Genomic DNA, 27427 nt, shown 5'->3' on the forward strand with positions numbered 1-27427 from the left:
GGTAGCTTTACATGCCGTTAATTCTACCTCCTCGTTTTCTCCTGGAGATGTCACAAAGCTTTGCCCTGAAGAAGACTGCACACCAGCTTCCCGTAAACAACAACAACAAAATATAGATAATAAATAACGATTACCAGCCAAGCATTGGTCCAATACTTGAATTCATTGACACGGATTGGCAATCTCCGTCTTTATTATACTGTGTTTATATGTAGTTACATTAAAAGCACTTCTTCTCCTATTCTGAAGTTTCATTATTGATCAGTTCTTAGATCATAGCAAACTAGTTGATGACATCTAACTAGGCAGTGGATTAATGAATCCTAATGTCAGTATCCTGGGACTAGCCTCCGCTGGGGGAAAAGCGAAATATCAGATCAGCAAATGAATAAATCGGGGAATGAAGCGAGCCAAGCGGTAGTCTGGGAAAGGGAAAAGGTGGCGCCCTGTTTCTCCTCGTTTTTTGCCTTTTTTCCCATTGTGGAGCTTAGTCTCAGACTATAACGTTATTTATTTTGCACATCTTAACTCGTGTAAACGAACTCACAGAAGTATAGCAACGAATTCCTCTCTATTTAAAATAGAAATTTTGGAGACTGCTCTCTGTTATTTGTGCAAAACAGACAAGGAAACATTAATCCATCTTTTCTAGGAATGCTCGGTAACCAAAACCTTTTGGGCGAGGGTTCATTGTTTTTTCGTTTCAATTCATTTGATACCAGCCTCACACGTTTTGGATATCTATGAGTGTTTAGGTTTTAGAGGAGAGAAAGATGATATTTTAGTAAGCCATTGTTTGCTCCTCGCAAGGTATTATACTTATTGCTGTAAATTTAAGAACATATCTCCATCTATCTGAGAATATGCGCAACAGCTGAAATGTTATTTAGAAATTGAAAAACAAATATCTATCGTGACTGATTCACAGAATAAATTTCAACAGAAGTGGAAAAAAATACTTCATGCACTATAATTGTTATATAATTTGCGAGCGGGCTCCAAATGTGAGCCTGCTCTTAGGCTATAACTTACTCTCCTTATGCTGATCTTAAGCCTCTGAAAATCAATTTTTGCTAAACGCTATACTTTTGGGTTTTTTTTTTAAGCCCTTACTCTTGTCTATCCCACCCAAAATTTAGCCTTTTTGTCTTTCGTAACTGTTAATTTTTTGTGAACAAGTTTTTCTTTTTCTGTGTGAACACTGCACCCATTTCAGCTGCTTGGCTAATAGAGAGATCTTGTTAAATTAGTCAAGCAAGAAAAGTAACAACACATAATCTGAATGGACAAATAACCATATGAGTAAAGTAAGTAAATAACAACAACCACGTACATAACAACGATTTTCATGGCCAGGGAGTTCTTAATTGGCTGAAAAATTGTTTTCTTCTTAGTTGGATTTTTCCCAGCTTTTCCAATCAGTCATCTCTTATATTACATCAAAACCGGTTAAGTAGGCTAGGTAATACGGAGCCCTATAGGTGCCATACATGTGTGCGTACAGCATCATAAATGTGTGCGTACAGCATCATACATGTGTGCGTACAGCATCATACATGTGTGCGTACAGCTTCATACATGTGTGCGTACAGCATCATACATGTGTGCGTACAGCATCATACATGTGTGCGTACAGCATATTCTGGCGCACACTTTCTTACCTGGGGCGACTTTTTTTTTCCAGCTCAACTTTTTTTGCTGGCGCGACTGTTTTTTGCTGGCGTGACTTTTTTTTTTGCTGGCGCGACTTTTTTCTTGCTGGCGCGACTTTTTTTCTGGCGCGACTTTTTTCTTTAGCGCTCATTTGTAGACCGCTGCTAGTTTTATTGGCAGGCTCAAACTACGAGCACGTGTAGTTGTGAGCAAGATGGCTGACTCGTCTGAACCCGATTTAGAGAAGGTAAGTAGTATTTAATTTAGTTCTGAATACTGCCGTATTCGTAAACGAATTGTGAAAATGATTAGAGGGAGGGTAGCAGGTTTTATTGTTTCTTTTTTTCTGTGTTGACAGTGTAAATTATCCGTCGAAAAACACAAAACTAGGCTATGCTCGAAAACCACAACAGGTAGAACAAGCTTGATTCTTACTTTACTTTACACCGACAAAAAATTTCAAGTATAGCAATACTCTTAATAAATATGTAGTTTTATATTTAGGTCAAAAATTAAGCAAAAAATCTTTTTCAAGAACCAGCCTCAACCGTGTTATCATTTATCGGCGCTACGGTCTTTTCAACCTTCTGGGAAGAGCCGCTGTCCTAAATCACTTATTATTCAAGTAAACCAACATGGCAAATAACGACCTTCGCAATGATTGAGGAATATTTCCATTTGGGCTTCAATTATAAGGAAATCATGGAACGAATAATCATCCCGGCGTTGTAGCTAGCTATTTAATTAACTGTGTACAAAATTTTGGAGGCACCGCAAGTGTAATTCGTGGAGACATGGGAACAGAAAACGTGAGAATCACTGCTATTCAACGTCATCTACGACATGAAGGAGGAGATAGTTGGTCAGGGGAGAAAAGCTTTCTTTATGGACGATCAGTTGTTAATCAGAGAATAGAAGCATGGTTGGACAACTGCGAAGAGGAGCTTCTGATTGGTGGATTACTCATTTTAAAGATTTGAGGGACAGGGGACTATACTGTGATGCCAGTGCTGTGCATGTAGAAAGTCTGCTATTTTGTTACGTGGCAATTATCCGTGAGGAACTCCAAAGAATGGCTCGACTGTAGAACCTGCATCAGATTCGACACTAAACAAGGAACAACAGTTCTCCCCATGGTCGACCTTGTCTCTTGTACCATCATCCTTTAATGCTGGAGTATTGCGAAAACTCGCACCAGAGTCCATAGTTTCAATCAAAAGACAACTGTTGCTTGAAAAGTCATTTCAAAAGCAGACTGTGGGGGATGGACACTTCGAGAAATGATCGTCAGTTAGAGTGTATTTGCTCTTTTATTCATTTTTGTTTGTTTGTTGGTGAAGCTTTTGTTTGCCTCCTTATGAATAACTTATGGTTAATTTTTGCTCATCCGTGGGAAGTCTATGCTACCTTTGATATAACTGTTAGGAACTCATCATAACAACCACCTGGAAATACTAAAAATGACTAGAACGGCAATCTTTGTTGGTCCTTGTACTTCAAAATCTGCGCCCAGTTTTAAAATCGCGAGGGAACAAACTATCCCTATGGGTGATGCACGTCACTGTTGCATGGATTTATTGCTTAATTTCCTTTCACTCTAAAGGACTTATTCTTTAACAAAACTTATTCGTTTTTCCATGATTCCTGCGCAACCTTTCTTGCAAACAACATGCAGCTGATGGCAATGGCTCTTTTTCCGTAAATTACTATTGAAATAAAAAATAACTACTGAACCCGCGGGAGATCACATAACCTATTAGCATAAATATTAGGAGAGCTTTTTTAAAATATTTATAGTGAGTCATGGTGGCAACGCTGATGACTCCACGAGCAACTATCGACGCGTTGATGGCAGGAAAATAACTTAATGGGAATAGTTTCCTTGTCTGGCTATTTTCGGTAAGAGAACTAGAGGGAGCATGTTATCCGGAAAATACTAGTATGTAAGTCTGTACTAAAGTGGACATAATATTTTCTGTTATCTGATGATCAAAGCTCAGCAGGGAAGATATACCTCTTCGGCCCCTTTTCCTTTCTTTGTGGCAGATGAAGGGCTTTAACTGAGAAAAATTGATGTATATAGATGGTTTGTACAGAGACTGTTCTCCAAGAATTATCTGGTATTCTGATTTCTTGGAGAAAGCTTGTGAAGTGAACGCACAGCCTTCTCCGCCTATTTTTAGGGGCAAATTTGCGTAGAAATAACCAATTGAGAAATAGAAATAACCTTAACTTTTCACAGCCAATGCGCGAGTGCACGATCTTATCTCTGTAAAACAAAAAAAGAATTTAAAAAAATGATAGTAGAAATATTGAACCTATTCTTCAACTGCAGCAGCTTACAACCAAGCGATGAGCGATAAGTTATTTTTCATCTAATCGTAATTGCACTGTTAGCAAAGTAAATGTAAACGAGTTGATGAATTTCAGCTGATGGTAGGAGATAGCAATTTATTATCATCAGGAAACAAAGTGTATCATGGACTAAATAGAAGTAGTTTAGAAGGACACCTGCCAAAGCTGTATACATTATCGTTTTGCAATTCCACCAAGGGAATGGTCGAATCGCGAATTTCTTGCAAACGTTGGTCGTTATGTTTGTTGAGTATTTCGTTGTTTCTTTTCGTTTTGTATCTTCTTTTTATCACTGTATTTTTTCATTCTATCTATTTATTAAGATTTTTTACAGGAATTCTACACAGCAACTTTAAACCACATACAGTAAGAGTTACAACCCATACTCCAAAACTCAGTTTTCTTTTTCTTTTTCTTTTTTTTTTGTTTTTTAATTTTTTTTTTTTTGTATACTAGTACTTTCACCTCATAATTTCGATCTTCAGCGAGGTAATCATGATGTTAACCATGCTTCTTCCTTAATTTTCCTGTTTTCCTGTAAAGATCCTCGTCGTCATGTTGGCAGGAGGTTGCCTAGCCTTAGAGCGATCCAATTCCTTTCTATACTCAGTGTAAGGTCATTACCTCTTTGGTCATGCGATATCGATATGAACTTCTTCCAATTTTACTGAGTGTGTTACGATTTGTTCTAATGAGTTTGGGTGTATGTAATTGTTTGTTTTGGTTAATTACCGACTCAAGCTCTTAATTTGATCAAATTAGCATCAAATTAAGAGCTTGAGTCGGTAATTAACCAAAACAACTTCATGATCAAAGAGTTCCTTCCTTACAAAATTAAGCGCTTGGTATTGAGATGTTGCAGATGCAAACGAGGCTCAACACTATTTAATTTTTTGTCTATTGGGAATCTAACCGGCCGTTTCGGTTTCCCGCTATCTCTGTAAATTTTGTTTGAGCGGCCTAAATGGCGATTTTGGATATCATACAGTATGAGAAAACTCGCACTCAAATTTTGAAAAAACGAGGGATAGGAGTAAAGATACGCTTAAGGGCTTCTTCCATGGCGAAAACGGATTAGAACACTAGATGCATCAAAGTCGTATGGGCTTTTTACAGCCAACAAAAATTTACAAAATGTACTTAAATTAAAAAGTTTTGCCAGCCAATAAGAAAGGACAAGGTGTTGGATCGGATTATTCCCTTCTGAGTTGCAACGACACAAAGGGATAATTGAACACGTAACAGATATTTCTTTTGCACTCTTCCCTTTTCCTTGCCGACTCTAGCCGAAGTAGAGGTTATTATGGTTATCCTATAATATCTGCTCTCTGCCTTAGGCAATTCTTGGTGTATTTCTGCGCTCGACTTGAAACCGTTTAAAAGGAAAAACTCATCAAGTTCATTTGGCTCCTGAGTTGAACTCGGTAGGTATTCAAAGCAGCCAGCTATTTTCTGCAAATGCAGAAAGGAAAAAACACATAAGAAGAGAAATCGATTTAATTTCCTTTTTCTATTGTACTCTCTTTCCAAGTTGTGGTAAGGGTGTTTCCTGAACGCAACGAAATTGAATGTTTCTTATACAGCTATATGTTGGGGAGTTTATGACTCAACCTAAACTCTGCAATTGTAGAATTTTAGATTGCAGAAAATTAAACCAAAGCACATTAAAATCATACGTTAATGTTTCCCTTGGGAGAGTCCATGTACACGTATCCTGCCCTCGGTCCATAATCTTCAGGATAGCTAGGATGAGTAAACTGGTCTGGGTCATTTAACTCACATGAGTTATCCCTCAAGCGGAAATTTAAACTATTTCATAGTACACACATATATACACAACCATACATACATACATATATACACGCATACATACACACATATTTAATTACTTGGATTTATATTTACAATTTTTCATGCGCTCGCAGTTAGCTTGAGAGCTATTCTTGCGTTTTGGTGGGTCGTATGTTGAACGTAAAAACTATTACAAAAGCGTTCAAAAACTACTTTTAATCAGTAATTTTGTTAAGACTGACAGAATAAATAAATTTAAAATATTATCAAAGACTAACAAAGGATATAAAATGTTAGCAGGTGAAAAAAAAAACACTAAAATTAGGTAAAACATTTCAGAAAAGCTTGGCCTTTTGAAGGACTTGTTGAGTGTCAATTTAAGAGTCTTAGAAAGTGAGAATGTTAAAGAGTTTTCTTTTATTACCTTCCTGAACTCATTTTTAAGGGGATTTTTCAATTTTAAGGGCATCTACAAACTTTTGGAGAAAGAATGTACTCGAATTGATATTCTGGACCTTTTTTTTTTTTTTTATAAAAGTTGCTAAAGGAAGGAGATCGGGTGTTATAAGAATGGATCTCAGAAACATCTTGGAAAAGTTCTTGAATGCTATAGCTTGAATTTTTATGTCTGATGTCAAACATCAAATTTGCTGTAAGTTCATAAAAGGAGAATTGTAAAGGTTACATTCCGGGCATCAGTAAATAGAGGAATTGTATTCTGGTTGCGATCAAAATTAAAAAAAAAAAAAAAAACCGGCGATCACGATTTTGGAGCTAAAGAAACTTGTTAAGATACGATTTACATGCTTGGTCCCAAGCCATCAGACCATAACTTAGATATGCTGTAATAAGATAACGAAAAAAAGTTTTCGAGAGCATTTCTTGGCACAAAATATCGTAAGTTAGGGATCAGTTCAATCGTTTGACTAATTTTGATTTTACGAGGTCAATATGGTGTTTCCAAGACAGATGATTATCGATTGGAATTCCTAGATACTTCACAAACTCCTTGCAATCCAAAGCTACCCTCTTATTAGGTTCATTATAAAATATCATTATTTTGGGTTGTTAAATAAGTTTTCTTTTAGCGAGACAAAATATGAAAAAACTTTTCCTTATATTCAAAGGTTAAGTTATTTGCCGTCAACAAATCACACGGTTTGCAGAGTTCCTGGTTCACAATGTCTTCTAATGATTGTAGGTTTTTGTCAGCATATAAAATGTTTGTGAAAAAAATCAAGTTTGTCAGATATCATTGATACATACTAAGAACAGCAGTGAGTCAAGGACTGAGCCTTGCGGCACTCCGCAGGTGGTGTTGGTTTCTGAGGATATATGCGAATCAAATTTCAATTTCAACTTTAAAGTTTATGAAAGGTATCGCTTTTCAATTTCTCTCTTCGTATCATTGGCATGAGCAAGCAAATAGGTGCTTCCAATAAGCAAATGGCTGCTGGCACTCAATAGTTTTCATAAATATGTTTAATAAGTTTAGTCTAAAAAGAATTGTTCATTCAGTAAAAATGATTATTTTCTCTCTTCAGTGAGCGTTTTTTTTTCTGCGAATTTCGACCCCGACATGAACAAATATGCAAACATGTTTACGTTGCTCGCATACAGAAAGATATTGCAAAATATACTGTTAGACACCTGGCCAATAAATATTGGTTTAAAAAAGAAAAACTTAATCGTCAAAGTGCAGTATTGTTCTACTTCCTTGATAAAACCTGCTTAAAATTTTTATCGATTAATTGAACATATCGAAAACTGGACCATGAGCCTAACACACATGCAATGCACTTATCCAAGAAAAACTTCATCGTCAAAGCGCAATATTGTTCTACTTCCTTGATGAGTCCTGCTTATAATTTTTATCGATTAATTGAACATATCAACATATCGAAAACTGGACCATGAGCCTAACATACATGCAATGTACTAATCCATCATCCCACCAACTGATTATCAGCATCATCATATTGACTGTACCTTTCCGCAAATTTTAACAACGCAACTCCCTCGCTAGTTTCAATAACAAAAGTGATTCATTGTCTCGAGATAATTTTCAGCTTGCATGCAGCTGTACTTTAAGAGAATTCAAAGCACATTGGTCGAATGTGTTCATTTGAAAAAGTTTTTCAGCCTTGTTGTTTTCTGAAAATCCGTACCTGTTCCTTTAAATATGCATTGCTGCAAAACAAACATTTAAGCTGCAGTTTTTCATTCTAGCTGAACCCATACCTACTGCTACTTTTTCTTGTATCATTAAAATTTGCTTTAAAACTATCTCGTTTCACCGTATTTGAAAACCTTTGTTCACTTTCTTTGTGAACTGGTAAAGGTGTAGATATAAACTTTTCAAACGGAGAGAGTAAATTGATACAACATATTATTTTGTTTACTAAATAAATAATTAATAATGTGTGAAAAATCCGCGACGAATGCAGATTATTCATAAAAACACTCCATATTATCACACTATACGTGGTGATTCCAATAGCCAGCAATGATTTCCTTTAAAAACATTAAATAAAAGTAAAAGCAAAGAACCAAACCAACGGAGTAAGCGACACACTTCTAGAAAAATGCATCTTCATAGGAAGTAGGACATATAGCTAATTATAGGCCCACGATAATGGATCTCTTACCAAAAGCAATTCAGTCACCTGAATTGGGAACGGTTAAATACCCAATTCATTTTCTTGGAATAAACCTTTCAAACCCTTCGTTCCTTTAATAGCAAGCCATAGCCACGGTCACGTTACGACATAAAACTCACCCTATTGGTCTTTATGATAATTCTATTCCACAAGAATTTTTAATTCTGTATAAAACGTGCCGCTATTTCGGTTTTTGCGAACATATTTATTTTAAATGTTTACAAATTGAAATAACAGTTTTAGTAAATTATTGTCTCTCTAATAGATTCCATTAAATTTTAAACGAAGCTCCTGTATCAGATTGTCCATATCTATCTTCCCTGTTTCATTTTTGTTTTATAAATCTTTTTTGTTTTAATTTTCATGTTCACTGGCTAAGGTTGAAAATACAAAAATTCAGACTGTTAATTTTTAATGATATGTCTTGAGTGATAGGTATCATGTGTCCAATTTTTAGATGAAAAGGTTCTTTGCCTTGTTTACTTTATTGAGACGTTAAGAGCAAAATTGTTTGCACTTTTCCCTTGAAGCATTAATTCCCGTATATTAAAAACACTCTAGCTGGATTTCACTATCCGTTGTCAATTACTTCTCGTGATCTGTGCTCGAATCTTGCAAGCTCCTGTAGAGGACCCGAAAGGTGCCACACCTATGGTAAGTACACTATGAGGAACTATATTATTTTGAAAAGTTTCCAACGGTCATGGTGGGCTGAGTTTGGCTGCACCAGCCGGCGAAAATTCCTTAAAAATCTTCTACTTATTCACACTCGCGTTCAGGCAATGATGAAATAGATCACAATTTATGTATTGAGTATTAAGTTTATTTCAATCAAATTTTTTGTTTTTCATATTTTCAGTAGAAAACCATGGTTCTGTGTTATTTTGGTGTGCTCATCGTCATATGGCATGCACAGCTGACCCAAGCCATCGCGCAGTGCGTTCGCCCCACATATTCAGAGTATGGTCATCATCTTTCCGGTCACGTTATTACAACAAGTAAAACTTCCAGCATTACTGAGTGTGTGATGTTCTGCTTGAACGAGTCTCGCTGCAAGAGTTTGAACTTTCGTTTAAAAGATAAGTCATGTGACTTGAATGCTGCAGACAAACGTACTCACCCAAGGGATTTTGGTCCGAAGAAAGGATCAGTTTATATGAACAAGGTATGGTATTGGCGAATTCTATATAAAGAAATTAAACGAAATAATGTTTATCTGGCAGTACACATCGAAAAATTATGCTATTTATTTCTAAATCAGTGATCCTCCCACAGTTATGCTGATTTGAGAGACGATAATGTTTTCATACATTTGTCGTCTCACTTTTGCCACCTGTGATTGGCTCACATATAGAATCAGATCAAAGTGCTCTGTGAGTAAACTCGTCAATTGACAGATGATTTTTTGGATTATGTTTAATGCTATCTGGAGACAAACGGGAACGAGTTTTGAGTAATATAACTAAGCCAAGACTGCCACCGTCATTTTCGATCTCCGCCTGAGTAGATTTTAGTCACGTGCTAGGTAACGTATAATCAAGAACAAGATAGAATTTCATTTCAGGCCTACTTATCAATTGTTTGGTGTATAACTTTCGCATTTTAGTACGTAATATTTATTTTGAATCTTCAAATTATCTTGAAACTTAAAAGAAAATTGTTCTTTAAGAGATCACTGAAAATCGGTAGCTAAAATAATTTGTTTAGGTGTTATTTGATTTTCGTGTTAACTTGTAATTTCGTCCGTCGCCGGCATCTGCTGTTGCTCCACACAGGAAAAACACACGATACGAAACGCAATGATCGATTTTGTCCTCAATCTCACGCCACAACAGAAAAAACTTTTGAACATCTGTAAACTCCGAGCGGTTCGCAGTAAGTGATATTTTCAATGAATCTTCGGATTGTTTTCAAGTTCAAGGATTGTAAATTACAATTTTATGAAAAACGAAGGTTCTGTTATTTCAGTGTGAATCCTTGCATGCCTGCCAGTCGCTGGCGCCGCTTGTTGAAACTAAAACGAAAAAAAAAAACTCTTTTAAGATTATCATCGGCTTCTTTTTCACCCCACCACTATTCTTATCAACAAAGGTCGCCATTTCGTTTGTTTATTGCTCGCCAAAAACTATCAAATGCACTCAAAAGCCTAAAATTGAAAAAAAGTTTACAGGAACGACCAATCGAGCGAGCGAGCGAGCGAGTGCCATTCTCCACATCATATCTAGAACTCGCTCTTGCGCATACGCGCAATTCACGAGTTAAAAAAAATGACCTCGCAGCATCAAAATATGTTCCTCACGTATCTTCAAAATTTCAGGTTCGATTAATAAAATCTCTATCCACGCGTATCCTTTTCGATTTAAAAAGTGAGATTTCTGCCTCTGGTTCAGCCTTTTGTCCAAACTTGAGAAAAAAATAATCTTGTATTAGGCTTCGTTGTTTCACGATTGCGATCAACTAGTGAAAACATCCTTTCCATTGACCATAAGACAGTTATCGTTATACCAGGTCAAGGTCTATATGCTTTTAATAATAAAAGGTCCTTGATCATCATTTCAATTGTTAGGACTTCAACGTGTTTAAATGTTGGCGTTTTTACAATTTTAGAAGCTATAGTTGAAGAAATAAATGTACGCAATAAGTCCGCCACCTCCTTTCGGCTTCTCTCCTTCCTGTACATTTGATAGCCTTGAGGTCGGAACTGGTCACTTTTGTATGAAGAGTCAATCTTCATTTCAGAAAGTATTATGATTTGTGATTTTAAGCCCCTATTTAGTAATTTCAGCTCGTCGAACTTATTCTGAATGCTGTTGATGTTTAGGTGAATCATAAGTAGATCATGTTTCTAAGACTTAAGTTGTTCAACGAGGTCAGATTCGTTTCAGTTCGAGTCGAAAAAAAGCAGTATCAGTTCAGAAGCTTGGCCGGTACTAATCCGTGGGTTCCTTAATCAAATCATAGGGTTCAGCGTAAGATAGCACGGTAAACAAACATTTAGTGCAGTACCCTTTGTAAGTTCGACCTTTGCTGGAGCAATTTATATTCTCTAGGAGACATTTCACTACACTTCATGTGAGTTCGTAGATTACATTGCGTATACTTTAAAGTACAATGATTTCGAGCTACTGTTCGTTCGCATAGCTGGCAAGCATTTCAACAATTTTCTCAAGGATTTGATCTTGAATTCAATGCATCGACCGGTCCAGGATTTGTGCTTACATCACCGCAGGACAGGAGACGTTGTAACCTGAAGGTTAAGTCAGAATTTGGGTAGCGAGTAATTCTCATGGCAAAGTAGCCTTTCGGGCGAGTAATACATGCGACATGTCGGATAATATGTTGTCGCGAACTTTGATAGAAAAGAGCCTCCTTAGCGTAGGTAACTTCCACAAAACGGTGCCCGTTGATAGAGGCCCGGGTCAGTCGTGTATTAAGAGAGTAAAAATTGCTTCAAAGTAAGAAACAGAGGCATAGCATGTTGACGATGTAGGACCAACCCATCACTAATTCGACCGCTATGAGCACGTAACCATAATCTATGATGGTTATTTCTGCCAATAACCATCTACAATCTATAATCTACAGGATGATGAAATCAAATCTTGTTCAGAAATTCTAAAGAAATTGCCTCATGCGGAAAGCGGAAACTACTGGATAACTATTGGAAATAGAGACGTACAAGTTTACTGTGATATGGAAAAACATGGTAAGTACAAAAGGATAAAATAAAAAGCAAAGAGTAAACCTTAAATTCTGCCTCTGATAAGAGAGAAAGGTTACAAGTTCTGTTACTGTTTTTGACCAGTGGCAGTTTTGCTTTAGTTGAAATTTCGGCCAATGCACTGAGGTTGAATTGTCACTTTTGCCAGTGATAGAGCTTCTGAGTACCTTTTCAATCCCAAGTATCCGATATATCCCATGCTAAAAATGTATAAGCGTTTCCTGGGAAAAGTAGGTCTGTACATTTTGTCGAGGAAACAATCGCGGGAGTAAAAAAGGAACAAACAAAGGTATATATTGAGGTTTTAGTTGTTTCGCATTTGCACATTTATTCACTTAATCTTTTTCTTTTTCTCCCTTCTTGCTACCAAGAAAATTTCTTAAGCATGAAATCGTGAAATTCCCTTTTAATGCTATCGGAAAGTTTATCACCGAGTAAGCGTCCTATCTACAGTTTTCTCAGCTCACGTTTCTATTTATCGAACAAAGACAATATTTATAACCTGACATGTGGCTACATTTTGTATTATGATTTTATGCAGGCGGTGGATGGACCTTAGCCGTGAGTATCAGCTCCAAGAACAACGATCATCTTCAAAGCGAGGCCAACAACTGTCTCAACTCCGTACTGTGCGTTCCTTTTATGGACAAGAACCAGGGTAGAAAATTGAGTGACAGCGATATACATGAAGTAGCAAAGGAAGAAGGTGAATATGAAAAAAAGACAAATAACAATAATGATAATAATAACAAAAATGGTAATAACAGTATGACATAAAGAGCGCCTATATTGAGGATTTGATCAATCCACATTCTGAGTTTACATAATGTGTGTTTAATAGCTCTTTTTAATGTGCATTATAACATTCTTATTTGTAACTCATTATAAATCATTGTCAAGACCCCTCCCTATTCAATGTTGCATTTTGCAGCTCAACGATAACGGGAATCGCCAATCATCAATTGCAGACTGTAAAGATTAGTCGCGAAACTCATCCAAGCTAGAACTTAGTCAGTTAACAAAGTGATTGGTGAAACAGGCAGAAATAATTGATATATTCAACGATCTGATAAATCAATTGAAAATTTTATCTAAATGACAAAATGTCTCCTGTTTTTATTTTATTTTGTTTTTTTTTATTTATTTATTTACTTTACTACTTAAAACAGCAAACAGGTTAACAGTGATGCATATAAAGGTTTTCTATTCCTGAAATATTGGTTTGGAATTATTATCTGAGTGGGTTTGTCAAGTGAAGATGAAGGCTGTGTATTCAGCTATGACTTTACAAAGCGTGATTAGTTATTCACTATTGTTATGGTAACAACATGCAGACATGATCGGTCTTACATCTATATATCAAAATGTTGTCTTGAAAATGTAAGGGTATACACTTAAATCACTTTATAATGGGTAACGAAACACTTCTTTGCATTGCAGTCAAACGTATTTTTGCGTCCTTCCAGGAACTTTTAGGGTCGATGTGTTACAAAGTGATGGCACTTTCTTGCATACAGTATTTTATCAGGTAAATGTCTGATACTCATTTATTTGATCATTTATTCCAAACGTTATTTTACGGAAGACGACTTCATGAAAAATGTACCGAAGCTGGAAGGTAACGAAATTTATTCAAAACCAATACGATGAGCGAATAATTGAACACAGAATGTTTCTAAAATGAATTAAAGCTGTTACTTCAATCTCGTTTCCTTTTTTATGGAATCAGAGCATGTCGTTGATAGCAAGAGCATGAATTTTTAAGAGGTTAGTTTAAGAAGATGAAAAAGTAAAATAAGCTCGTCACGAACATACTATGAATTAATCTCGTTTTTTTCTTACTTTTAAGATACCCAGTGGGCAAAACAAATTCAACTCAACATGTCATCAGGGAAAGTAAGATAGCTTTTTTTTTTCCATTACTCGTTTTTGCCCTACTTGATTGTTGCATATCAAACAGCAATACCAAAAGGCAATCTTAGAAAGTGCATGTATCACGAAAACAGTGCTATGGAATTTGGGTGTTTATTTGAACAACAAAAAGTGCTTCTCGTTGAAAGAATGAAGTTGACATCAATATAGCACAGAGCTGGAACACCAATTAGCGTGGCGATAAGGGAAATCGTTCCACATGTCAAGCTATACCCATAAACCGTCACAAATTCTCGACACTTCCCCAATTTATTACAGTTTAACGCATTTAAAGTTCTTTCTTAATGTAAACTATGAAAGACTGGCTGACCGCTTCAATTCCCAATGCAATATAGGGCTGTTGCTTGATTACTTATTCTAAAAAAAGGAAAAAAAAACCTTTCGTTTATTTCAGTTGTCCACGTATTATCATATCCCACTCCTATCCAAATGGTTGGGAGAGTAGCAGCTGCACAGGGATTGAAAAGGGATATCTTATCTTGCCGAACAACTACTGGGGTAAGTAAATATGTAAAAAGTAAATGTGTTCGTGGACATATGATAGTTTTGCGGATTGCGTATTCCCAGCGTGTGTAAAAGCCTGTTCCAAGCGTTCAATATGACAAAGCAGAGCACGATCTTTAAACGAAACGATGATAAAGGCGGAACCAAAAACAAAGAAGGCTTGAGTCGTGGCCCGCCACGGACCTGTTTCTTTTTGCTTCGCAGTTACTACTGCGCCGTTTACAATCGCGCTTTGTTTTACTTATTGAACATCTGGAACAGCTTGGCGTGTAAGTAAAACCATCTCTTCCATTAAGAAGGAAGAAACGATGACACAGACCGTTGTAGCCCTTGGGAGTAATCAAAGGAGCAAGTACTTGCAAAGACAAAGGGGATCTTCAAGGCATTTTGGCTGACAGAAACTAAAAGCGAAGTAATTTCAATTGCTTACCAGAGCAAAGGATATAAATAACAGAAGCCATTCAGAGCAACGCCAGGAAATGCAAGCGATTAAGTTTCACTTTTTAGTATTTGAACACCCTTTGACTTATTGTGCGAATTTGTTCAAAAATAACTGTAGTTTTTGATGGACATGATAACAGAGAGTGCGGCGGCTTGACTTGGCATTCGTCCAAATACGGTGAGTAATAATAATAAGATAATAGATATGAGATAGTAATTTCCACAATCATTTATTATTTATGATAATAAACAAATATTACTGTAAAGTTTTTAAAGCTAATTTACTAGCATCTTTGACTTCTTTATCTTGACCAAACGAAATAAAGCGTTATTCCCCAGTAGTCAGATAGACCGAGTTTCTTTGGATGGATCTAGGGAACAGCTCCATATGAATTTTTACAATTTATTCCTCAACCTTTTCTATGTTTTGCTCTTGCTTGTTTGTTTTTTCTTTTATTCTTGATTTTTTTAATCTAGTTTTCCCTTACCTTTTCCTTTTTTCCCAGTGGTAGTTCGAAGAGTGTAGCATACTTTCGTTATAATGGTTTAAAATATCTGATTCAAGAGAGCGTTGATGCTTAGCATGTTACAAACATATCACTTTTCCGTTAATAATTTCATCCCAAACAGGTAAAGGAAAACGTGCCCTGTATGGTTACACAATTGGCGGCAATCGTGGAATATACTATAACAATGCGGGGATGATGTACGTTAAATAAACATTGGACAGGTGTTGGCATAGATAAATCTGATGTGATATGTAAAGTTACTAAGATTTACACAACCTTAAATCGAAAATTTATCAAGGGGAAAATTATTTCTTACATAGCGTTCAAGGGGACAAAACTCCTTTCACAAACAGTTCGCCGTAGTAGAGCTATGGATTAACCGAGGAAATGTACCGATGATGATTGATAGAACGATTTATTTGTAATTCCTATAGGACTTAAGAGTTGACTTCAGATTTATTACTGATTAATCTATGACTGATTATAGTTAGAAGTTTGTAAAACGCTCTACACTAAACGCCATAACGGAAATTTATTCCTGCCTAACAGATATCTTGAGCATGCAAACAGTAAATAACTCAATAAAAGAAAAAAATACTTAGAATAAGTTATTAACTACGTAAATAGAAAACTTGGTAAATCAATACAAAAAATTTAAAATTTGAACATAAATAAAGAAATGATTGCAAATACGAATGATAGGTCTTACTTATCTTAGTAGTGATGTATACTAAACACAGCGAGAGAAAACCAAGATTCGGGACGGCCATTAAATCCATAAAAACCATGCATTAAATTAGCAGAGTGGAATAACTTAAAAGTGATGAATTGCGCAAGCGCAACTTTTCTGAGAAGGAAACCAGAAAAAATCCAGTTTAAGTTACCGTTAAATCCGCCATCTTTCCCATCTTATTGGACGAATTACAAATGCTCGAAACAAACCGCAAATCCACGGTGCTGGTTTAATTTCTGTTATTTCGCAGTGCGTTATTACATTACTAGGCCCAGATAATCAAAACGGAGGCATTCGCCAATAAATAATGCTATTTTTATAATTTTAAGGCGAAGTTTTAACGTCGTTCAGATTTCATTAAAATTTCCACCAGCTCCGTTAGGAAATGATTTGATTTAACAGCAGTCGTTTATAGGCGAAAAAATCTATAGTCAGGCACCATGCACTACATTTCATAGCAAACTTATTTTAAGTTAACTCCTGCCATACAGACCGTTTCCACCCAAACGTTTATACCCCGCGTGCGCTCATTCACCTTTAATCTACAAAAGAAGGTAGGATAAATATAAGATCCCAAGATCTTATCATTAATTCTCTTTCCTGTCTGCCATACAATTCTTATGATGTTAGTTCAGAGAATTTGGTATTGGATCAACTAAATAATCCTCTCAATGCTATTTTTCTTTATTCTCATCGCTTGTGTACTTGATATCGGAAGGATATTGTGAGGGGATCAGAAATTCTGTCTCGGTCATTCATGGGAGTCAATGGGTTAAGAGAAACAGTATGTAGGTTTGAATACTCGAAAGTCTATCTGTTTTAGCTGAGAGCTGAAGGAGAATTTCACTGCAATGAGTGAAGTATGGTTTATGTTTAATGCACTCATTCAATTGAGCATCCAACATCAAATTTAGATTGCATCAAGCTGGGGATAAACAATTCAGGCGAAGGGAAACTTTTATTAGATAAGAGACTGAAGGTACGTAATAGCTTTCATATATATATTTTGTACTTTTTATTCACAAGTGGTTAATCATTTAGTGGGAGGCTTTATTATTTTTGTTTTCGGTGAGCACCCTCTAGCGAATTATCGACCCCGATATGTCCAAACCAAGCTTAATCTGAACCAAAAGTGAAAGATATGAAATGAATCATTGAAAATTGTTACTAAAAACCGACGAGCTGACAGGTAAAATGTAATAAAGATGATTTTTGATGGTAACAGCAAGGAAAAGCCGAAAAACTCCATTATGCGTTCCACAAACCTTTGCAAGCTATTACCAACTGATACATAGGAAACCACAATCATGTCGAGTGTCGATGAAGATACAGGGCCGGGTTAATCACGATTTGTTATTCAATATATTTATTTGTTTCTCTTCGAGTCCAACAGATCCCTTAAGTGCACAAAAAGTAGAAAACTTGTGATACCAACGGAAAAAAAGCAAACAAAGAAAATCAGTACCTTTGTAAACAAACTAATTAAATGTTAAATATATACGTAAATAAACACATGAAAAATCAATAATCATTAAATACATGGGCGATTGAGAGGTTGTTTCACTAATCTTTCAAGAGATTTGTAAACTCCACTTGTTTCATTTTTCAGCAAAAACATAGGCAACTTTCTTTTTGGTCAGAAGTTACTACAATCTAATAATCAACCTGATACTTTCAAATTTCGCGGCAAAATGCAAAACTTGTCCTTTCATTCATAAAGTTAATAAAATATCGGTCCCTAAGTGATCCATTAACGCCACTGATCATTTCACCATGCAATTCATTTGAAAGGAAATATCAATAGCCCCATAAAATTCATTAATTGCGCCATGTTTCCAGAAAATAAGACTGGAAAATGGTTTTTCCACTTTCCACCATTAAGAAAGTCCACGCAGAAATAGAACTTGTAACGTGACTGCGTGACCTTTCATAAGAAGTAAAAATTGTTTATATTTTCTTTACGAGAAAACACTTCTAGAAAGTTCTTGATCCTTCTGTTATTTTATTTGCCTGTTTTATGACTGCAATTCCCTCAGCGCGTTCTATCAGATTTGGAAGTAGGCTATGAAAAGTCAATGACCAGTACTGAAACTTTTCTATCACTATTTGTTTCACTAATTTCCACTAATCATGAAACTAATTAATTGATTAATTGGTTAAATACCATCGCAGTGAGAGCTTCAAACATCATTTTACCTATTTTGAGGCGATTTCCTTGGTGAAAACCAAGAAAAACCGTGGGGGTGGTCTATCTGCCGATTTTAGGGGTAAGAGAATTTCTCAAATGAAGCAAACCCCTAAAACACTCCAAAGCCTCCTTGCAGACTCAAAATGAAGACTGGTTCTTATAAGGAGCCTTGTAAGTGCCATGCATGTGTGCGTACAGCATCATACATATGTGCGTCATATTCTAGCGCACACTTTCTTACCTGCGGTGAGACTTCTTTTTTGCTGGCGCGATTTTTTTTGCTGGCGCGACCTTTCTTCGCTGGTGCGACTTTCTTTTGCTGGCGCGACTTTTTTTCGCTGGCGCGACTGTATTTTTGCTGGCGCGACTGTTTTTTCGCTGGCGCGACTTTTTTTTGCTGGCACGACTTTTTTTCGCTGGCGCGACTTTTTTCTCAAGCGCTCATTTGCAGAACGCTGTTAGTTTTATTGTGGGCTCAAACTACGAGCACGTATAGTTGTAAGCAAGATGGCTGACTCGTCTGACTCCGATCTAGAGAAAGTAAGTAGTATTTAATTTAGTTCTTAATACTGTCGTATTCGTTAACGAACTGAAAAATGAATAGATGGAAGGCAGCTAGTTTTATTGTTTCGCTTTTTTTCTGCGTTGACAGTGTAAATTATCCGTCGAAAACACAAAACCAGGCTATGCTCGAAAACCACAACAGACAGAACATGCTTGATTCTTACTTTATTTTACGCTGACAAGAAAATTCAAGTATAATAATACTCTTAATAAATTTCTAGTCCTGTATTTAGGTCAAAAGTTAAGCAAAAAATCGTTTCAACATTTCAAGTTGTAAACGCGAAAAAAGCTAAAACAGGAGGAAGATCTCTCAAGATCTTACCTAATCAGTGCAAAATCTTGTTAGTAGTGTACGTCATAAGATTTCGGAAGATCTTAGTGAGATGTTCAACCTTAGGTCAGTTGATTTCTGGTGGGCACATGAATAATGATTTTATAAAAAATAACATTATCATGAAATGCAGTCTGTTTTAAACAATACTAACCTGTACTTTTAGTTTTTATCTTATGATGTTGTTGATGCATTTACAGGTTTGTAACTTTCTACTACAACGAGGAGTAGAGGAAAGTGTAGTTGAGAAATTTGAGGAAAAAAGGTTAGCATTTGGTTGTTTCATATCTAGCACCCCTCCAGGCCAGGTTCTGTGGTATTTGAGGGTGCATTGAAATTAACTCCTAAGCAGATGCCTATGAGTTGTCATAGCAAGCGAAAATCACTGGCTAGTCAACTAACTTTAGCTGGCTACCTTTGTGTCATTTTACCATCAACAACAACATTTTAACAGGAAACTATTCTTTAAACCATCACGACCCCTTACTATTTCTTATCAGCCTTCTACTTCAAAGTTGTGCACTGATCAATAATATTGATATCTCAATCTCCCCTCCCCCTCACATACACACACCCAGACAAGGTGGAGATTTGACTTGACATTGTCACAAATGTTAATATGTTAATAAACTCCCACACCACTGCGACATGATAAACTACTAACTTCATTTGCATGTAATACAAATCATGACTTTATTTTACAGTACAAAAAGAGCTAAACAGTGAAGGCAGAAGAAGAAGCACCTCCATGGTGTTACCCCTCTTTGAGTTATAAAAATACCTTTAGCTGTTACAACAGTTTTTTTTTCAGTGAAGGCCTACAAAAACCTATCCAGTGGGCGTTACTGTAAAAGGTTGCCGTTTATGTCAAATGCGAATGCACTCATTGACATTTCTCCTGATGACACCAAGTCTTGTGTTCATTTTAGTCTCAGTCATATATTTGTTGATGTTTGTTTAAACGGCACTTACTTCCCGGTGGCATATTTTGTAATAACTCTTTGTTACTGTTACTGTTTGTTTAATGTCGAATACGCAATAGTGACTTTTTACAAAGTTTACCCTGACAAATGTCAGACTATTTTGCTTATTCAAAGGAGACACCTCGGGTATTAATTAGTTACAGTCACTGTTTATGACGAATGTGAACGCATTCAGTGCTTACACATTAACATCGATTGTGATCATAGCCAACATTTCGTGTTCATCAGCATTAGACAGTTTTGTTATTTGATATCTGTTAACTCAGTTGAATTGGACATTGATTTCACCAAAGAGAATTATCTTAATTAAATATTTTGTTCTATATAATGAATAGTGACTAGGGAAAATTTTGTCCATGTTCTCCTTATTGCGTGCGCATCCTTCTTTTGACAAAAAGACGACAACAATGAATCGTTTGAGATAGAAAATTGCTCAAGCAACCCTCGAAATAAATGAATCTTCTTGCTTTTATCCAAAAGCCAGATGAAGAGATTCTAATAAATTTTTATACATTGATAAATGTAAATATGACAGAAATAAATATAATGATTCAATGTACTCGAGAGGTAATAAGTTACTCATTCTTTTCGTTTGATCCTCATTTAATCCTCTCTTGACCCAATGAATGAATAAAACGGATGGAATTTATTTTTCCAGGTTCTTTTTTTTTACGGCTTTAAAATACGAAGTGTCGTTTAAAAACCGTAATTGGCAGGTTTCAAACCAGTCAGCGATATACAAAGCGCGGCCAAGGAGGTGAACAACTGAGAATAAATCTAGTGATAACAGGGTGGATGGCTTGAACCCGGGTACTAATACTCAGGATAGTATGTCAGTTTACAATTACTCACTCTTGTACGTTATAAATTTATTAAAGGAAATACTCAGAAAATACTAAAGAAATAGTACAAGTGAAGAGCCTAGAGGCTGAATAACTGTTAAGTTTTCGAGTCGGCCTCCATTTCAATTAAATTGCTTAACACCCTAAATGTATGAATGAGAGGAAATATGACAGCAGCTAAGATGATCCTCTGGCTGATATATTAATCCAACTTTAATTAGAGTTTTCTATTGCTCCGGGTTTACTTTCCACAAGAATACAGCGCACGCACTGGGATGAATTTTATTCGAGACATATTGGATTTCATGTATGTGATACTGTCTACCACCATAATCATAGCCATAACAAATTCCTCAAGTATTATTGATGCATTCGCTGCTTCATTTTTCACTAATCATTCTGTACAGTTGCAATCGGACAATGTAATCGGACAGTTGGCTGTAATCGGACATCTGTAATCAGACAGTTAAAGTAGCGAATCATAGTAAGTCCACTCAGCTAATCCAATAATCACAGAAATGACCAAAATAACATAGCAACAACCACTTATCCAAAGTGATTGACAAGTCAGACAAAAAAAATCGGACTCCCGCTTCGCGGTCGTCCGATTTTGTTTATCACTCCTATGATTGCAGACCGAATCGGAATCCACTCGGTCCTATTACCATTATTAATTACAATGCATATGACTTTATATATCGACTACCATGAATAGTAAAGTAAATGATATTTATTAACTTTATCTTATTATATCAAAGCTCCAGTGCTTCCACATTATTCAAAATATAGAGAGAGCGGAGCGGAAACGCATGACGGAGGCTTGTCTGATTATTTTACTACCACACCTCCTACAAATCGAAAATCACGCCTTAGCTGAGCAGATGTTCTTCCCCTCAGTCGAACACTTTGTCATCTTATGATCTTATGATTCCTGGAGTCTAGACGACAACCATAGATAGCCACACTCCCTATCGTCGTGTCCATTCAACACTAGAATAAGTCAAAAAAATGTGAAAAAGGAAAGACATAATTTTCAACAACTATGTCAAGCCAGAAATTTCTCCATATGAAAAGAGATTGAATAACATACCCTTCCCGAAAAGGGGTATAGGGGACCCTCTTGTCGCCTCGTGCTTTGCAGAGAAATTGGGTCGGCGTTTTAAGCCTCAACGTTTCTTTTGATCATCTTTAATCATGTTTGATCTCGCTATTGGTACTATTTCAGTGACGGTTTGGAACACAGGATAACGGAAACACTGGCCAAATGGCAGCAAAATTAAACAACCTGAGACCGAGGACAGCCCACATCTTTGTTTTGGAAAATTTACAGCAGAATAATCGTGCCATTCGAAGAAAATAAAAAAACACAGCAGTTGTATAAGCTTAGCACCGTGTAAAATAATGATTTTCTTGTTAAAGGGAATGAAAAAGAAACGATCATATGGGAAAGTAAACAGCATATTTCATATAAGCAAGAAGTCTTTTCCTAATACCTCAGAGTCCAAACTTGCCATCGAATTGAATCAACCTCTCCACCTTTTGCAATGGCTTTGGTGTTGTTGTTTAATTCTTTTTCAATTACATTTTTTTTGTTTTGTTTTTGTTTATTTTTGGATTAGGCGATAATTATGCTTATCACCATAACTATAATTATCATTATTATCATTGTTTTAATTATTATTATAATGATTATTATTATTACCATTATTATTACATATGCATGTCCAAAAACAAAATAACCCTTTGCGATTTTACTAACCACTATGACATCTGTGTGCAATGTGATATCCCACGTCAATACTTGTGCAGTGATTCGTCTCCTAAGTATAAGGATAAGAATGAGAAACAATTGTTCGCGGACAACTACAAAAGAATGATTGATAATAGTTATTTAAATGTTGATTAGAATTCCCATAGGTCATAAGAGTAAACACGAAGGGACTGAAAATCAAAGAGGCTAAAAGGGCGGAAAGCAAGCGAGCCACACAAAAGTAATCAAACTTTAAGCTACTTACAAACTAAAATTTAAATATTGTATGAAATGGAGAAAAAGGGTAAGGAGTACTTGAACCTACTTTCCCCAGCTGCAGGTTGAGTTTAATTTTTCCGGTCCACTGGGTATCTTGGTCAAAAACAGAACAAAAAGACAATTACAGCAATGACTGAATGAAAAAAAAAAGCAATATGTATCGAGAGAGTGACGAGAGAGAACTATTTTATCGTGTTCAAAACATTCCATACTATATTCGTACTTGGAAATAAGTCGTAAGAATGCCATTATTCGTCAATATGTCCACTCTAAACGTTCCTGGAAAATTATGGATATTAGGAAAAGAGGTATGTATAGTTTCAATATCAAATTAAAGTGGTCCTAATTGAAGGTATACTTCATTTTGCGCGTGTCCGTTAAGGTAAAAATGTATAGTTTTAGATCTGAAAAGAATGGAACAAGGGCTGCATGTGTAATTGCAACTGGTGTGCTTATTCCGCTTTGGCGCCACTTGCAGATTTAATCTAACTCGGCAACAAAGTGAAATGTGACTGTTTTGAGAGGGGTAGGTGCTAATAACAGTGGTGCTGGGCTGTTGGGGGTATAACAAGATAATCTGGTGTTATGAAATTAGTTAATAATGCAAATTGGCCACTGTAAAGAGTTTCTGAAGGAGACGTGGTCAGAGCTAATAGAGGAATTGTGGGTTGTCGGTGTGGTTTATAGAATCTCTATTCTCGTGTTTTTCATGATAAATGTACTATGTAACAATCAGTAGTGTGGCTCTATATTTCTGTACATAAACCACAAGCTGACCACAGTCTGTAGCTGTTTTACACTATTAAAAGGACAGAAAAATTAGGAAAATTAAGAAAGCATGCTCGTAAATTTGTATATACTTCGGTTTTTAATTCTTCAATTTTTTGGTTTGATTTTTTTTCTTCATAGTCACTCATACCATTTTTTGGTTTCCATACAGTTTTGCATTAGTTTTAAACAAGAGAAAATAAGGTCTAATTATTTTTCCTTGTTCTCAAATAGTGTTTGTGTCAAAATGCTCTCTTTTGGATGAGCCACTCTCGTCCCTCTCGATAATTTATTAACAGGCTGCTTGTTGTAGGCATTCCCCTACTCGTTCAACGAAAGTCTAACCTAATCCAATTACGATAAGAACTTTGCCAATTTAATTGTTTATCTTTTTATATGTTTTTATCCGTCATATCAAGTGTGCCGCATTTTTCTGTCTGGAGAAAAAAGAGAATCACAGCAAAAGAACTAGGCTCACGAACGACGTGTCCGAGTCCTTTTCCGTCGGCCCTTGTCAAGATATTTAATTCGTCCATTTTTTTAACAAAATGAACATCACCTCTACCAGCGGGCATATCAGTACACAGTCCCCATGAGCTGATTTACACAATTTGGTCTACCCAATCGAAAAAGCAGAACGAATTTAAACTGCTTTCGATGTGTAGAACCCATCATTCTTGTTCCATTCTGTTCCTGTACCATTTCGAGTGTTCGCCGTGGTAATACGTTTCTCTTCCTGCAAGTAGAGGTTGTTTAATTCCTAACGAAAAAATGGCTTTGGCAAAAATTACATGAAATAAAGAAGCAAATGGCAACAGACAGTTTAGGTCGTACAGCCATTAGACTTTGTCTGCCAAGTTTCCCAGACACATAACAGGTAACCATTTGAACTTGTGGGTAGAGTATGTCTGTTTGGCAGGTAATGTTTGTAAAAAAATTTTCTTGCCACCTATACTGTTTCTCATTGAAGTACTACGGAACACGGAATTTGTTTTTTACGCCGCGAGAAATGAAGAAGAGTAAAGTGGCGATTCCATGCTGCGTTATAATATTAATTTTATTACTTTGCAAGCCGTATCAGCAGCCGGAGTTACTAATTCATATACAAACTTTCTCACGATAGTTGTTCTGAAAATCCATATTTAGAATTTCATTGATGTTTAAATGTAATTTCCTAACGTTTCAATTTTGTCAAAATAGTAAAAACCATGCACAAAACCATGATCGATTTGTTTTCGTTGCAAAGATTCAACAAGGGTATTAAAAATCCGTTGCAGAAACATAGCGGAAACGAAGAACAGCGGGAACGTCCGGACGTAAATATGACGGAAACATGAGTTGACATTTCCGTTCCGGAAACATGACGGAAACTTGATAGCATCGCCAAGACTTGGTATAACACGTTTCCGCAAAACGTAAGTGTGGCGGAAACATGAAGCTCTATGTTTCCGTCACATTTAAGAAATGCGGAAACGTGGGATTTCATCGAGGAAAACTGGGTTAGCTTGGCAGCGCATGCTTCGAATGAAAATGTACCGCCAGATTTAAAAAGGGGAATAAATTTGGCACATTTTGATATTTAATTTGATGGAGTTTGCGCCGATTGTGGCATAGCAAAATGACTTCGAATGTACTCTATCTTGTTCCCTGCTTTCTTTTTGCTTGCTGCGTGACGGTGTCTGCAATAGGAGACCACTTTGAAAGTGAAAATGGCGATTTAAACGTGAAGTTCAGTCGGGTTTGTCCTTCGTATATTTAAGAAATCAACAAGTAAGTAAAATTATTTAAATATGTAATTATATTTTGAGGCGGTCAATCACTAGAAATTTCTGAAATTGAATAATTTTGCCTTGCTTCTTGTATTTATTCTCGCAGCTATTTTGTTCATATCATTTCAAAGGAGAAAGAAAAAGCCGGGAAATCTGTTACTGAAATTATAGAGAAAATTTTAAAGGAATCGGGCATCAAAGGAGTCGTGGTGAATAGCCGAATAATTAATGCCTTGAGGAAAAAAATTGGCTACTAAAGGGCAAATTTGATTCCATGAAAAAGAAGGGAGGTGCGAGCGTTCGTAGGCTGCTTGATCAGTGGAAATCAACAACATATGCATTCACGTTATGTGTACTATCAAGAGTTGGACAAAGCCTCTTTACTGCAAGAGAATAAGGAGGTTCGGGGGCAGAAAAGAGTCCTTGAGGAGAATGTTGTCAATGAAGTGGCAAAAAGGCTCAAAATGGAGGAAAAATTCTAGCAAGCTCTTGCCAAATCAGAAAAGTCTAGTGGTTTTTACAAGTAGAGATTTAAGGATTTGGCCAGAAAGGTTGCCAGGATGAATTAGAAAAATTTAAGAGGCCCACAAAAGAATAAGAGCTTCTGTCAGTGAATATACACAAAGGCACCAATCTAGAATTAAAACACAACTTAAAGATAGATGTTATTCAACACTCTCTTTTATGGGAGAGTATGATTTTATAGCAACCAAGGTAGAGATATTAAATGCTGAAACCCAAGAGTATGACAAACTTCATTGATGAAAATGAACTTCCATTTACTGAAAGGAACCCTAAAACACTGAACAGTGATGAAATTGATGATATTAATCTATGGATTTACATAAAGGATAAGTATAACGTTTCTGACCAAGCTTGGAAAGAGTTAGCTATAAAGGCTACTGATATGCCAAATGCATACAGGATAAAAAAGAATATTACCGATTTAAATGCCAAATGGAAGTTGAAACCCACCTCAGGTGAAGCTAAAGGAGTTCAAATTTCCCTGAAGGATAGCCTGAAGGAACAAATTCAAAGGCATAAAATTAAAGGAGATCTGGGCGAACAAGAAACATTCAAAAGAGACTCAAGGCAGTGAACTTCACTCATGCCATCTTAAATGAAAAGGAAAATGCCATGAGTGAAAAGTGGAACTATGTGCTGGCAATTATCAAAACAAAAGAGACCTATGACAATCTGAAAGAAAGTCTTTCAGATATTAAAACTGAAATGGCTCAGTTAAATGAAATTGAGGTTGACAATGTTAAATACAAGATTAAGTACTTCATAGGGGGTGACTGGAAATTCTTGGCTTGCATATGTAGCTTAGGTGCTGCAAACCAAGATTATGCTTGCATTTGTAGCAAATTTCCAAGGGAAGAAAGGTATAATGTAACAAAAACCTTGTCTCTTATTGAGAGGCACTATGGGACAAGGACATGTGAGAAAATTGCTAACCATTCAAGAGCAAAGAAATATAACTGTAAATCATGCCCATTCTTTGATTTTATTCCAATGGATCATGTAATCATTGACACCCTACACTTATTCCTGAGGATTTCTGACAATTTATTTGAGCTCCTCATTAGGGAACTGAAAAGGCAGGATGCTATTGATAAGGTGAAAACGTTTCCTTGTGGCTTCAACAGGGAAA

At 36.2% G+C, this 27427-nt stretch overlaps 1 protein-coding gene across 1 annotated transcript; it reads left to right on the plus strand.

The window, feature by feature from the left end:
- The first annotated feature begins 8972 nt into the window (after positions 1 to 8972).
- LOC149048920 (uncharacterized) lies at positions 8973 to 16262 on the plus strand. Its single transcript, XM_089200670.1, has 9 exons — positions 8973 to 9113; positions 9319 to 9624; positions 12045 to 12165; positions 12722 to 12886; positions 13647 to 13708; positions 14030 to 14076; positions 14507 to 14610; positions 15176 to 15235; positions 15688 to 16262. Exons 2-9 carry the CDS (start codon positions 9328 to 9330, stop codon positions 15774 to 15776), a joined length of 945 nt encoding a protein of 314 aa, XP_089056796.1. The 5' UTR covers positions 8973 to 9113; positions 9319 to 9327; the 3' UTR covers positions 15777 to 16262.
- Positions 16263 to 27427: the final 11165 nt, after the last annotated feature.

Source organism: Pocillopora damicornis, chromosome 3 (assembly GCF_964200805.1).
Source record: "Pocillopora damicornis chromosome 3, jaPocDami1.2, whole genome shotgun sequence".
Taxonomy (NCBI): domain Eukaryota; kingdom Metazoa; phylum Cnidaria; class Anthozoa; order Scleractinia; family Pocilloporidae; genus Pocillopora; species Pocillopora damicornis.

What these genes read in the sequence shown, in the direction of transcription:
- LOC149048920 (XM_089200670.1), top strand. Translation starts at nt 9,328, where the DNA reads ATGGTTCTGTGTTATTTTGGTGTGCTCATCGTCATATGGCATGCACAG. An exon ending in TGAAGTAGCAAAGGAAGAAG is followed by an intron (nt 12,887 to 13,646) that starts GTGAATATGAAA and finishes GCGTCCTTCCAG; the next exon opens with GAACTTTTAGGGTCGATGTG. An exon ending in TCAACATGTCATCAGGGAAA is followed by an intron (nt 14,077 to 14,506) that starts GTAAGATAGCTT and finishes CGTTTATTTCAG; the next exon opens with TTGTCCACGTATTATCATAT.